General features: G+C 33.6%; 2 protein-coding genes across 3 annotated transcripts in view; one reads left to right on the forward strand and one right to left on the reverse strand.

Annotated features, from left to right (window-relative positions):
- LOC145668415 (trypsin-1-like) overlaps positions 1-14,618 on the reverse strand; it is a 174,925-nt gene that overhangs the window by 27,350 nt on the left and 132,957 nt on the right. The gene's annotated exons all lie outside the window — the stretch shown is intronic.
- Positions 1,854-14,618, forward strand: part of LOC145668416 (uncharacterized) — a 28,626-nt gene continuing 15,861 nt past the window's right edge. Inside the window, exon 1 of the mRNA XM_081736229.1 lies at positions 1,854-2,004. Coding sequence (XP_081592355.1) covers positions 1,923-2,004 — 82 coding nt within the window. The 5' untranslated portion in view covers positions 1,854-1,922. The remainder of the gene's footprint in view (positions 2,005-14,618) is intronic.

Below are 14,618 nucleotides of genomic sequence, written 5' to 3' on the forward strand. Positions count from 1 at the left end.
TATATGCATCCATTTCTATAAGATTAAGGATGCAGTTTTTTGTAAACATAATACCATTTTATGTTTTCTAGAAAGTATTGCATCTATCATTCAAAGTATAATTATTCTTTGAGTTTTGCATCTATCATACTATATCATTATTCTTTGGGTTCTAAAATATCTCCATAAAACATAGGACAAGGAAATATATTGCACTTTTTGATTCACAAATAGATGAATTATCAAATGAGTGAAAGCTGAACTTCGAAGTTACTACAGATCGCCTAAAATTATATTGATAATAAATACGAAAATCTGTAAGATGAGTGAGACAAATCGTTTAAAGGGAAACTACCGAAGGTTGTGTCTAACTGTACTCCGCAAGCTTAGTAGGAAGAGACCTTTGAGTATACCAAGAAGAATAATGGAAAATGATATGACGAATTTTAGTGAGTTCTAGTGGGGTGGGTAATAATCTAGAGTGAATTGACTTGAGCACAGGATAGAATCCAAAGGAGAAACTTTGTTTCCCCGGAGAAAAACTTTCAGCTTGTTAAAGAAATACTATTAGTTACCACATTCTACCGCCAACAGAATGCATACTTCTCGTGCACTAAATAGCATTTAAGCTCTTGAATTTATGAAGTCTTAGGAAAAGTATATTAGGCATATAAGACTTTTTCAACTTTTAAGAATCTTATTCATACACCGTAATTCCACTCTGATTCTTTCACTAATATAAACTTTTAACCTTGAACTTATTGAAGGTCTGTTGCTGGAACTTCATTTTCCGTTTAGGAAAAGATGGTCTCATCTATAGTGCAAAAATAATATTGAATTACATTTCCAGTTGAGTTGAAGTCAGGAGGTAGGGTGGAAAATTTCTTATTTTCTGGAATTGCGTTCAATGATTTTTCATTTTCTTGCCTGAAAGGCACAATAAATGTAATATATAAAATCAGCTATTTACGAACAGACGTATTTATTTGTTAAGACAGGATGAGTTAGCTGACTTTTCTTCTCTTTCCTAGGCCATTTGCGTAACTGGAGTATTTTGCTAGGTGTTCATGGCTTATTTCTTCTGAGTTTCTGCCTGTGCTCCAACGGTATTATAGGAAGTTAACGAAGTTCCTGGGGGTTCTGCCCCCTTCTAGTTACGCCTATGCTCCTACTCTTCGAAAACTTTGTTCCCGTAGACCTCGTAGATTTGCACTTTCTGAATGCTTCTCATTCTAACTTTAGAATTACGCATAACTTTAAAAATAAATCAGACCAAAGGATACTATTATTATTATTATTACTAATCAATACAGGTTAATAACAAGAACTGTTTGGTTTTGTCAGATATTAAGAATTTTTATTTTATAAATATTTGGTTTTATAGTATTAAGTTTCTGAAAAACCCTTGATGTGGTGGCTCAGTTACAAAACCGAGTAGTCTCGCGCATAGCTTCGGAACTGTTGCTTTCAGTTACATTGAAAAACACGGGCGTTTTTGAAAGTATTTTTTTACGTGGTAGAGAGCGTACATTTTTTACTAGGAGTCCCTGATTCGATCCCAGATCATGTGAGTTTCGAAGAAACGACATTGTGTACGTGTTTTTTTGAAGGGGGGTTCTTCATGATTCTTCCACATACTCATTCCACCAATTATCTCATAATTATTCACTTTCATTAATCATCTATCTCCTTTTAGCCTAATATAAAGGAAGCAAAAACGGTGCACTAAATTAGTTTTCATTTAGAATTTTGTGAAGCTGTAGTTGATTTTAATGCACTATATTGAATATTTACTTTCTTTAGTTTTGTTTTGTTTCGGAGTTGTGTTATCAGACTTCTCTCTTTACTGCCACGTTGAGCCTTAAGTATTGATAAGATGATTTGTTCAAACACACGTCGATGATATGGGAAACGTTCGTGACTAGCTACACAGTAGACAAATAATGGCGACAACACCTACCAAATACATTTATTATTGTGTATTCTTTCTTGCTTTTGCTGCTATAGTTGGTGCACATCCTGGAGGTATGTGTTATAGATCAGAATTAATTGTATATTTTGTATATAATTCTAACTGACACAAAGTAATCAATTAGTTATCTTGCCGTTTATTATACAATCAATTCAATGTATCTGATAGTTTAGAGCGAAGATTTCTTGGCTAAATGTTTGAATAGAGATATACTTGGTCGTAAATTGTTGGTTAAAAAATGTACTTACAACTTTTGTCAAATGTGGCGAATCTAGCATTTTGGACTAAAAGAAAATTATTTATTTAAGGTTTTGTCTTTATAGAAACCTAGTTAAGAGGGATTTCTATTGGCTGTTTAACGTCTCTTTGCAGGACCGAGGCTATATGATAGATTAACTTACAGTTTAACGTAGAATCTCTACCACATAAGCAGGGACGTACGCAGGAATTTATTTCGAGAGGGGTCCAAAGCTTTTCGGGGGGGGGGGGTCCGAACACAATTTCAGGCTAAATTATATTAAAAATTATAAAATTGCCTCTAAAAGTAGACTAAATTTATTTAAAAGTCCGAATTTCGGGGGGTGGTCCGGACCCCCAGGACCCATCCCCTGCGTACGTCCCTGCACATAAGCTCCTACAAGGAAACAAACACGAGTCTCTTATGCCAATTATGCTTATACTAATCATATAGCTAAGAAATATTTGTACGAGAGATGTTGGGAAAACGAATTTTAATTTATCAGTAGTTTTCCCCTCCCTCAACTTTGGCGAACAAAGTTTTGTATTTTATGATATTGTATCTCAAATAGTGCATTCTACGTATTACAGAAGAAACAGTATCAAAGGTACGTAGAAGTGTACAAATTGTAAGTAAATAGTAGGAGAGGACGAGAGAAGAAACTGTCTTCTCTAGAATTTTTCTGTGCTATCCGTATCTTGGTTGATAACCCACTTACATTAAAGTACTTCACATATCTGATTTTAACTTGGAGCAAAAACACTCAACGTAGAAAATCGCAATCAACAGATGGACTCTGAGGGAGTCATAAAGGATTGCAATGTCCCAATAATAGATTACGCAACTACGAAGCCCGATATGATTGACTTCTTTTCTTTCTAAAAATGCTACTTTTGCTACTACATACTGTGGTAAGCAGGGGTAAAAGTGCGGGGGAACGCGGGGATAGTGATGTGAGGTGGAAAATTTTCCGCTATATTTTTCCGGAAAATTTTCCGTTCTAAAAAAATATCAGTGATCAAGTAACAATTCCTCAGCAATCATAAAATTGGTTGACCACGTACAGAAATATTAAAAAGAGAAAGATCGTTTAAAAAATCTGAAAATTTTCATGGCAATTTTCAGTACTATGTAGGAACAAGTTAAACAATTTTTCATGAATCGAAATATTTTCTGTCTTGTATGTAAAAATTGAAGAACTTTTTATGAGTCAGAAAATTTTCATCATTTTAAAGCAAAAAATAAAACAACTTTTTGTGAATCGGAAAGTTTTATTGCCCTGTAGAAACAAGTGAAAGGAATTTTCATAGATCGGAAAATTTTCATCACGATGTAGAAACAAATGGAAAAAACATTTCATAATCCGGACAATTTTGGATATTATGTATAATGATGTTTGATGGGAAATTTTCCACTATATTTAACTGCACATAAAGCTACAAAATTGAATTTCTGTAGAGAAAAGTTAGTCAGCAACAAATTATAGTTCTCCAATTAACTTTCGAAAATTTTTCTAATACTTCAAGTTGGGAAGTAAAATTTTACACAGTGTTTTTCTCTCTTTCTTCTTCTGCGAGCTCCTTCGTTGCTAAGCGATTAGCATACGCGTCTTTGGCATGGAAAATCTGGCTTCGATTCTCAGCGGGAGCTCATGTAGTTCGGATTCCACGTTAATCAGTTGGTCCCGTCTTATATAGTCTCGCTGCTGAAAGGGACGTTAAACTTAAAATCAACTCAATTCAACTCCTCTCTCTCTCTCTCTCTCTCTCTCTGTGTGTGTGTGTGTATGTATGCAAAGTGCAGAGAACATACATGGAGTTCGTAGAGTACAAATATCTCATTCTATTGTGCAGCCGCCACTTGTCAGTCTGAAAACTCAGATAACGTGCTAATAGAAGCGTAATAAATAATTGTACTATTATTTAAAATTTCAATTTATTAAAAAGTCATGAATATTTTCCGATTCATAAAACATACTCCACTTATTGCTACATCGTTGTTTAGCCGTAAAATTTATTGGTAATAAATATTGTCTTAAAAAGTTTCATGAAGTGAAAATCTAACGATTCTTCATTTCAAAAATGTTTCAAAAACTTCAATGCATTCTTCCCTCAGAATCCACCTTTGATCTTACAATATTAGATTTCGTCAGTTTAATACGCATAAGAGGCTTTTCTAATAGCTTTACTACTTTTATAGATTTACATACTGTAACATTTATAAATAAGTAGATATAATATAAAGTGCTCACTGTAAATTTTTAACTACCCCAAATTCGAGTTTAAGTAACTCATGAAAGCAAATACTGACAATTTTCTGGAAATAAACATTTTTTATTCATATATTCATTAAGAAGAGAAAGTGAAATATAACTAATAAGGAAGCTGATTTGTGTAGTTGTTCTCCCAATAAAATAATAAAAGAAACGTAAAAAGCTGCACTATTAGCGCTACGTTTTAAAAGCAACAAGTAATTTCATTTTAATTTACAAAATAAAAAAACATTATATATATATATATATATAATATGTACTTCTTCTATCGAATTTTCATTATTTCTAATTCATTTTTATACATAATAATCGTAGGTTTACAATACGAATATCTGCTCTAAGATGTTGATTATACAAAATTCCAATATTAAAATTACGATTTACGAGTGTTCAACACAATAAAATCATTTATTCTGATTTTCTATTACAAAAATAATCTTCATAAGGAACTTTTATGTAATTACTTCTTTACATAGGCAGGACTACATGTGAAGAAATGGCATTTTCTGTTTCTGAAATTGATAAATTCACAAAGGTTTCTTTCCAATTTCTTGTTACATTTTAAATATTGGAATGGTATATTTGTCTCTACGAACTCGATGTATGTTCCCTGCACTTTACACCACACACACACACACACACACACACAGAGAGAGAGAGAGAGAGAGAGAGAGAGAAACACCATATATTTTTACTTCTCAACTTGAAATATTAGAAAATTTTCTGGTTTCCGAAAGTTAATTATAAAATGACTAGCAGCGTTCACCCCGCTTCGCTGGGGTCACCCCGGAACGCAATAAACTTTGTTACTTAGATAATTTTTACTTTTTCGCTTTCAAGTGATATGATAAAAACCATAGAAGATTGGAGTAAATGTTAACATTATATCGCCTGTCATTTATGTTAACCCGCCGAGTGACACGGTCATGTGGGTTGCATATAAATACGGTTAGATTTAGCTATGATGAGCTAACAAAGGATTTGTACGTTATGGACACTTGAATGGTCAATTATCTCAAGACACTGGTAATTGAAAATTAAAGTGATATGATAAAAACCATCTAGGGTCCAAATCCTAATAACCCCCCAAAAATGAAAGAAATTGGTTCAGCCGTATTAGCGTGATGAGCTAACAAAGGATTTGTACGTTCTCTTTTATATATATAGATAATTTGTTGTTGTCTACCTTTCCTCTACAGGAATTGAATTTTATAGCTGAATGTGCAGTTAAATATAGTGGAAAATTTTCCACCAAACATCACTATACATAATATCAAAAATTGTCCGGATTATGAAGTTTTTTCACTTGTTTCTACATCCTGATGAAAATTTTCCAATTCATAAAAATTCCTTTCCCTTGTTTCTACAGAGCAATAAAACTTTTCGCTTCAAAATGATGAAAATTTTCCGACTTATAAAAAGTTCCTCAATTTTTCCATACAAGACAGAAAATATTTCGATTCATGAAAAATTGCTTAATTTTTTTCTACATAGTACTGAAAATTGTCTGAGCCATGAAAATTTTCAAATTCTTTAAATGATTTTTCACTTTTTAACATTTCTATACATGAATTCAATCGATTTTATGAATACTGAGGAATTGTTACTTGATCACTGATATTTGTTAAGAACGGAAAATTTTCCGGAAAAACATAGAGGAAAATTTTCCACCTCACATCACGGCTAAACAACGATGTAGGAATAAATGGAGTATGTTTTTATGAATTGGAAAATTTTCCGTTTCAAAATTTTCCGGAAAATTTTCATCACTGCGCGGGGAGACGCCGTCCCCATCTCGAAAAAATATGTATGGCGTCCCCCTAGTTCCTAAAAAAAATTACAATGGGCAAAGATAGGCAGGGGGAACGACGTGATGTCATGTCACTACCTACCGCCCCTCCCTCACCTTTTCAGATCCACTAGCTCCCTAGCTCACAGATATATTGAAGAATATTTTCTTTCACTCAATAGCTTATAGTGACAGCTAAATGGTTTTTGTATTTAATGTTGTGTGATTTTTATGTTTACCTTCCTAATTCTTTATTTGCGTTACAAATACATGAATCGCATTACAGTTTCTTTATATTACAGATATCATTTACGTTCAAAAGGAAGTAATGCAACCTCAAGAAATAGTACGAGTTTAAACATTTTTGAATATCAAAAGAAATATTACTGATGTTCTTTAAAAATGTGAAGTCTTTACCAATTACCTAGAAATTGTCATTATTGCATAAAAAAATGAACCTTGCTTATTAGTGATTCCACAACAACTTGGTTATTCTAGAAATAAAATGTACTATTTTGGTTTCTAAACCTTATCAAGTTTAATGTTTTTCGGGATCAGTACTGCTCTTCAAACACCTTTAATCTATAGTACTATGCATTATAATTTTATCAAAGCACTAACATTTTTGTTCTTATAATTTTGGATAGAAACTATTTCCGCACTGTTAAAAATGGTTTTTTAAATTCGAGAAAAAAATCCTCGTATTTGAGAACATCCGTTTCTTACCTGTGCACCGAGTAATACATTCTTAAAAGTGAGATTTCGATTTTCTCAAATCATTTTGAGAAATAATGACTCAAATGCGAGGAATAATGTCTCATTTTTGAGGGTACAAATGCTTTCTCAAATTTGAGAAAAAATGTATTTTTTCTTAAAATTGAGAAAGTAACATTTGAGGAAATGAGACTTATAACCCCAATTTTGAGAAACACATTTCTCAAAAAGATTTGAGAAATATCTTCCTCAAAAGCGAGAAACGGTGCACAGAAACGGGGTTCTCAAATACGAGAAGATCTAAAAGGATATAAACAAAATATAAAAATGCAAAAAATTCAAACTATTAGTACACCCCAATTTTATATTAAATAAACACCTATAGTTATAGTTATTGTTTAAAACATAACACATTTACATCTTCACTTCAACGTAAGAAAATTCACGAATACCATGACGACTTGTACTTTAGGTGCGTTACTTATTCCTACTGCATCAGACAGTTGAACATTTTCCTTTTTATCACTGTCCACTTTCTCAAGACTTTTCTTTTTCATTGACGTGCTTTACTCAAGATTCTCCCGTTTCCTCCAATATTATACCAACTTCTTGATAATTCAGATTCAAGAATTATCCGTCTACTTCAGAATAACGGCAACATTTTCAGCTTGAGTGTAACGTCCCACGCTTATGCTACGAAGCTCAGGGAGACGTTATGATGATAATGAGCGAAAATGCTGCAATGAAAAAAATGAGAGAATCCCGAGAAAGCACACATAAGATGTTTACTCACACTGCCCACTTGACGGAGGTGGAATCAAACTAGGGACCCCATGCATCGGACTACTTCTCTACCATAAAAGAAAAAGTTGCCAACATGAGAAAACACCGTGTTTGTGGGCTTTTGCAGGATTCTCCAGTTTCCTTCTACAAGAAACGTACACAGTAATTTATTTCGGAGGGGTTCCAGTTCAATACGAGGAGAAATTGTATTAAAATATGTAAAATTGCCCCTAAAATTAGATAAAATTTACATAAAAGTAGCGATTTCGGGGAAGTTCTGGAGTTCCAGGACTCAGCCCCTACCTTCCACCTTCTTCATTACTGCAGGGGCATGGGACAGTTTCTGCCCCTCATAAATGTGCTGAAACTCCACTGCTAAGGATTCAATTCAGATTGGAAACAAGGTCACAAATCCATGCAAAAACTGCCAAGAAACGTACGTCCACATTTTCATTACACCATTATTATCCATCTCTATCACTGTCTCTCAGCCTTGGAGCACAATCGTGGGACGTTGGATTAAAAAATAAATGAAATCTTTTAGTTTTACTTCCCACAGTTGTGTTGGGTAGGCTAAAGGAGACGATGATGATGAGAATGAAAAAGATATGGGAATGAAGAAAGTGGGAAGAAATGGGAGAACCCCGAGCAAAACCCATGCACACTGTGTTTATCCACCAGAAAGCCCACTTGCCGCGAGCTGGGAATCCTGGGATCAGAACAAGAGCCTCATCGCACCAGAGGTTAGCGCTCTACCACTGAGCTACCGCAGCCTCTACGTTAAATTAAGAGCAAATGCGTACAGTACTTTGACACAAATAACCTGCAAACGTGTGTCATTAAAACGATAAAGGAGGCACCAATCTATGTGCGGTGATCAGTAAAAAGTACTTTTGTATTACAATTACATAATAATAAATCACACGTTGTTTTGTAACGCTCTTTCTAACTACACAGATGACTTATGTATTCTTTGTTTCCGTACATAAGCTATTTTGCACATTATAACGAATGGAGAAGGGTGTAAAACATTGACATGCCTCCCCGTTCTATTGTAATATAGAAAACAACGTGCCCTACGGGGCTCTGACCGGCCTTCACTTGTTATTGCTGTACTCGTTGTTATGTGAATTGAGTACTGAGCCTTGATACATAAAGGAGCCAACCTGACTGCTATAGCCTATATGAGCATTCTACACCCTAACGAATGTACTACAGTAACTTTTAGTCTATGGTAGTATGTTTACAATTCACCCAAACTTACGTTCGAAAGTTGATATGTATGCTGCTCCTCGCCGCTGTCACATGACATGTATCCATACGCCACCTCAGCTGCATCACCTACTGCGTACTCATGTCCATTCGCACTCTGTTACAACTGAAATCCTTTATCTCGTTTCCTTAATAGTAAATAAACCCTAGCAATATTACTCCCTAGTAAAACATAGTAATATTATTTCGGTAAGATTGTCACCGTTATTTTTTAACCATCCATGATATTGCAAATCACGCACTATTCCATTCTCATTTTTAAGAAGTGAGAAAATCTCATAAATGGGAAAAATGCCTTGAGTTCACAAATGAAAACACATTTGGAAATAATGAGACATTTTTCCTCAAATATGAGTAAACATTACTTATTTTGTTTTGAACTTGCATTTTTCTCATTTCTGAGCAAGGAAATTTTTAAGAGTGCGAGGACTATACAATTGAAATTACAATTATTTTGTTAATTTCAAGGATATCCCAAGTATATCTCCCACATCCGTAACATTTTTACTCTAGGCTATCTAAAGTCTTATTCAATTTTAATGAAAATGTCATTTGAGCAATGAATTCTCAGAAAGTAGAATATAAGGTGTCTTTTGCGAAATACCTTATTGTTGGCATCTTTAGTTTGAAATATACTAAAAATCTTGGAAAGTAATACTTTTTACGTAATAATATTTTAATTTCATTCTAAACTAGTGTTTAATAATGAAGAATATGGAAATATGATTTTCTACGAATAATAAGTTTTTAATACTAAAATTAAATAAAAATCTTTAACTTTTACGCCCCACGATTGTGCGGTCAATGCTAAAGGAGATATTGATGGTGAGAAATGAATGAAATGGTGGAATGAAGGAAGTGGGAGGAAACGGGACAAACCCGAGAAAACCCACACACATGGTGACTGTCCAGCACAAAGTTCACTTGGCGCTAGCTGGAATCGAACTTAGGACTTCATCCATAAGAAGTAAACGCTCTACTACTGAGCCACCACGGCCATTTTACTGTTAAAGTAAATATATTTTTCAAGAAGGTGGGCTCTTCCCTCACTTGGCTTTGATAGTCAAGTTAAATACTAGCTTAATGAACATCGTAATCAGGAATTTTGTAAAAGAGGGGCTCAGGAATTTCTTAGTAAATGGACACCATAAATTTCAAGATGAAATAAAAATAAGTATTTCAGGTTTAAGTTCAACGATTATGTCGGGTAAATTAAACGAGACAATGATGATGAGAGCGAATAAAGTGGTAAAATGAAGAAAGTGAGAGAAAACGGGGAGGCCCGACAAAATCGACGCACACGTTGTTTGTCCACCACGAAACGTGTTTGATGAAAACTGGGATTGAACCAGGGACCCCACGTACCACAGATTAACACTTTATCACTGAGTCATCGCAGTCCTTCAATAAATTTGTGTTACAAATAAGATAATTTTGCAAACTTGATGAGTCCAGCATACGTTAACATTCGCTACACAGGACCCATATCGGGCATTGAGGTAAGAAGGCAATAAGATACACATCCCACATGCCTCTGGATTTTATTCAAATGAGTACGACTGGTTCGTGGTGTTTTTGTAACATCTCCAACCCTGTTGTCCGAAAACTTATCTCAACATTATGCAGAACTAAATCTTCTAACAGATAAATGCCATGGCAACCCTGATCTAGGTCTCCGGGACCTGGGGCTCCGGTCTGACGAGCACGTCTGGACTACGATGTAGCTTTGCTTAATCGTAACTGAGTTTCGGTAAAAACCATTGCTTAGCTACAAAGAGGTTTATAGAAAGTATAAGACATTATGTCCGAGGCATTTAGCATGTATACGACTGGCTAGTCTCTGCCCGGATATTAGTTTCTATGGCCGCGAAATGTGTTCCGCTTTCTTTTAATGATGAGTATTGTATTTTATATAAAAAAAACGTAAATAATATGTTTGGATGTTTACCGTCCGGCATATTGGTATAACTACTACATAAAATTACCTTAATACCACCCATTCTAGCTTTGGAACTTCTTGTATAAATTAAAAGACAAATTCTGACCAAAGCATATAATAACTAATTTATAATAGCGTTACAGTTTCGGCAAATTAACTTTGCCTTCATCAGACACGTTATCCTTGTTTGTGTACCAAATTTGGACTAGATCCATGCATTTCTACCATATTTTCTTAAAGAAAGGTGTGTCCAACACCTTTTTGGAACAAAATCAAAATTTTTAATCAACACACATGAAAGTTTGACTTCATAAATATAAACTTATAACAGTACAGTCATGGGCAGATATTATTTTGTCAATAATATTTGAACTAATTGATTAAACGGGAGACAATTTTTAGTGCTGTACAGATAGGAAGTTCTCTCTATCAAGAGTAATTGTTTTAAAATAGCTTAACTTGTTCCGAAGTTATTGACAGAAAAGCATCTGGACAGAGATACCAATGAAATACAGTTTTTCCATTGGATTAGGCTTAAAAATCCATTAAGATCCCACTAGATTAATATGAAACTTTTTCGTAATAAGAATACTAAAATTGAACGTACCATAATTAATTAATTATTACATTCTTCTTTATTAATTAAGTGCAATTAAAAGTGGCAATTTATAATTATAATATTTTGAAATAGTTACGTACATTATTCACACAAATAGATTTAATTGTAGTAACTCAAAAGGACATGATGTTTCAGTTGTTGATTATTATGTACGAACAGTATTCGTTAATCGTAAGTAAATTAATGACAAGACAAGCAGTTAAAAATGAGAAATCGAAGCTGTTCTAGATTTAGACGGCCATTATTCTATATCTAAGACAATGGCGTCATAGGTAACTTTTTCAAGTGATTACAGGCAATGGTAATGGTCGATCAAAATACAGTCTCTCTCAGCGCTCTAACATACAGTTCGTCATAGTATCTGCATAATAGAATATAAAGCAAGCCACGTGATGTGCAAGTGATGGGCATACCTTACAGAAGATCGAATAATTCTGATGTTCACATATGTTTCGATAAGCTTTAATAAAGAGAATAAAATGTTCGTAGATTTTTTTTTGATAAAAAAGTGCTCGAAACTGTTTGCAGCTTATTTGGAAGTTACCCTCACCAGTAGGCAAATAGACTGTTTCGTAACTTAATAAAATGATTACGTAAAGGTATATGTGAGTAGAACTGGTAGTATAATGCACTCAATTAGTTGATAAGATACGAAATTAAAATGATCTTTTAAGATTAAATTTCTGTATGTTATTAATTTCAAAAGAAGGATAAAAATCAACTTGTTATAGCTAGTACAAAATTTTAATTTGAACTCGAATAAACAAAATATACATGGTGATTACAAACAACAGCATCAAATATGTAGGAACAAAATTAATTACTGAAGGTTGGCTTATTTCAAGGAACAGCTCCGTATTGTTATGAACTTTTTATCTTAATGTTTTACACAGAAAAATAAACGGAATAACTTACAGAATCTTGAAATTTCAATACCATATAGACGACGTCTTGATCAGTTAAATGTATGTGGTCTCTAGCGTCTATGACTACTTCCAACTAACTTCACTTGTTTATTATTCTATATAGTTGGGTTGTGGTTTTACCTGTGTCTCCTCCTGTTTTTCAATTTCTTATTTCTCAATGCATTCACTTTCAATTTCACTTTGTTAATTCTGGCTTTCTGGAAGTGAGACTGTTTATTTGCATTTATTTGGAGTTTACTAATTCTATAAGCGTTTTTAATTTTCTGTAACAATTTGATACACCTAAGTTACATTACAGACAAATAGATAATATCAGGGTTTTAGAAGACTTCACTTCCATAAACTCTCATGTGTATATTTCCATATATACTAATAGAAAAAACTGAAGGACTGTAAAGAGGCGATGGTTCATAAAAGTTAACACAATTCTTCGTTTTGAGCATATCACATTAATTTAATAATTTGCTTAACTTTACATTGTTGTAGTTTTTAAGAATATTGCAAATAAGTGGGAGGAACTTCATTGAAGTTTTTAAAAATATGCAATGCATGTGGGCCTACGATTTTATTCTTTTAAACGTTTATTTTATAAAACATGTTATTAATATGGAAAGTAGTAGAAGTATTTTATTGTATAAATAATAATTATAATGAAATACACCCTCTGAGCGAATCGTTTTGTAAATTGTTAACTTTGCTGCGGTTTACTATCCCTTAACTTGTACGTTAACTTAGTTATACAAAAAAAAAGTCTTAAGTAAAATTTGAAAGAAGTGGTGAACTCTAAAATAAGAAATGTTTATATCATAATACTTACTGCTGAGCATAAAATCTAAAAATAGGGATAGTTTCATGTGTGTTTTTTTCTTTCTTGGTTTGGGTATGAGAGTGGTATCTCGCAACGTCGAGTTGTCAGATGTTTTAATTATTACAATCACTAAATATAAAACGTAACAAAGCATATGAATTATACAAATTTTTGTAGGAAAATCTACGCTGTTAATAGATGGATGTATTATAACAATAATACTGAATCGTGATATAAACTGTACATTCTCAGAGCTTAAAAGAAGACACGAAACAAAAAGAAAGAAAAATGACTTTTAAAACAGTGATTGGCAGACACTATGTATGGAGATGTTATTTAGCATCATGTGCTGTCCCTTATTTAGACAGTTAGTATGGTGTAATATTATAATATTATTTGGAAACTTTTGTAATTGCGTCAACACACTAGAACATTCATAATACATAAACCATCTGTTAAAGTAGTGGTGTCATGTATACACCATGTGAAGCAGTTGAGTTGATTCTGGGTTTAACGTCCCGTTCAGCAGCGAGGCTATATGAGACATGGAATCCGAACCACATGAGTTCCCGCCGGGAATCAAACCCGGGTCTCCTATGCCAGAGGCGCGTACGCTAACCGCTTAGCCACGAGGGAGCTCCACCATGTGAAAGAGTTTGGTTTGTGTTGTGATACTTTCTCAATTAACCGTAACTGGTAAGATTTTTTTTTTTTTTTTTTTTTTTACCATTTTCGGTTTTAGTAGAGAGATCAGAGTGGAAAATGAATAAATGTATTGGCTACACCTAATTCACTATAGAAAACTGCTTCTCTCGGTTACCGTTTTTACTGTGTAGCAATCAACGTTGAAACCGAAGTGGTTGATTTCTCTTACTTCTGGTTTGAATATAGAGCTACAAGAGAAGATGGTACTTTGCTTAAGAACGCAAAATTAGTTCTAAAAACAAATCGCTTCTCGTTGTCTCTTATTATTTTTGCTCTATGTAGATCAAAATTGAAACCAGAATTTATTGTGAAAATTTTATAACTTCCAGTTGTAGTAAAATTAAGGGTGGAAAAGAAATGTATTCTTTGGACGCTTAAACGATTCGAGGAAGCATTTTCTCACTATTTATTACCAGTTTTTTTTAAATAATAATTAACTAGAAACCGGAATTTTCATTTTTATCACTCCCGCTTTGAATATTAGGCCTACCTCTATTAACGAATTAGATACCTATTGTCTGACTTTTGCATTCTGGCCAAAACTGATGATGATCATCCATTAAGTAGTGTAGTTCTTGAGATCCTTTGCCTCTCGGACGAAT

This window comes from Thermobia domestica, chromosome 13, assembly GCF_964235325.1.
Source record: "Thermobia domestica chromosome 13, izTheDome1.hap1.1, whole genome shotgun sequence".
NCBI lineage: Eukaryota > Metazoa > Arthropoda > Insecta > Zygentoma > Lepismatidae > Thermobia > Thermobia domestica.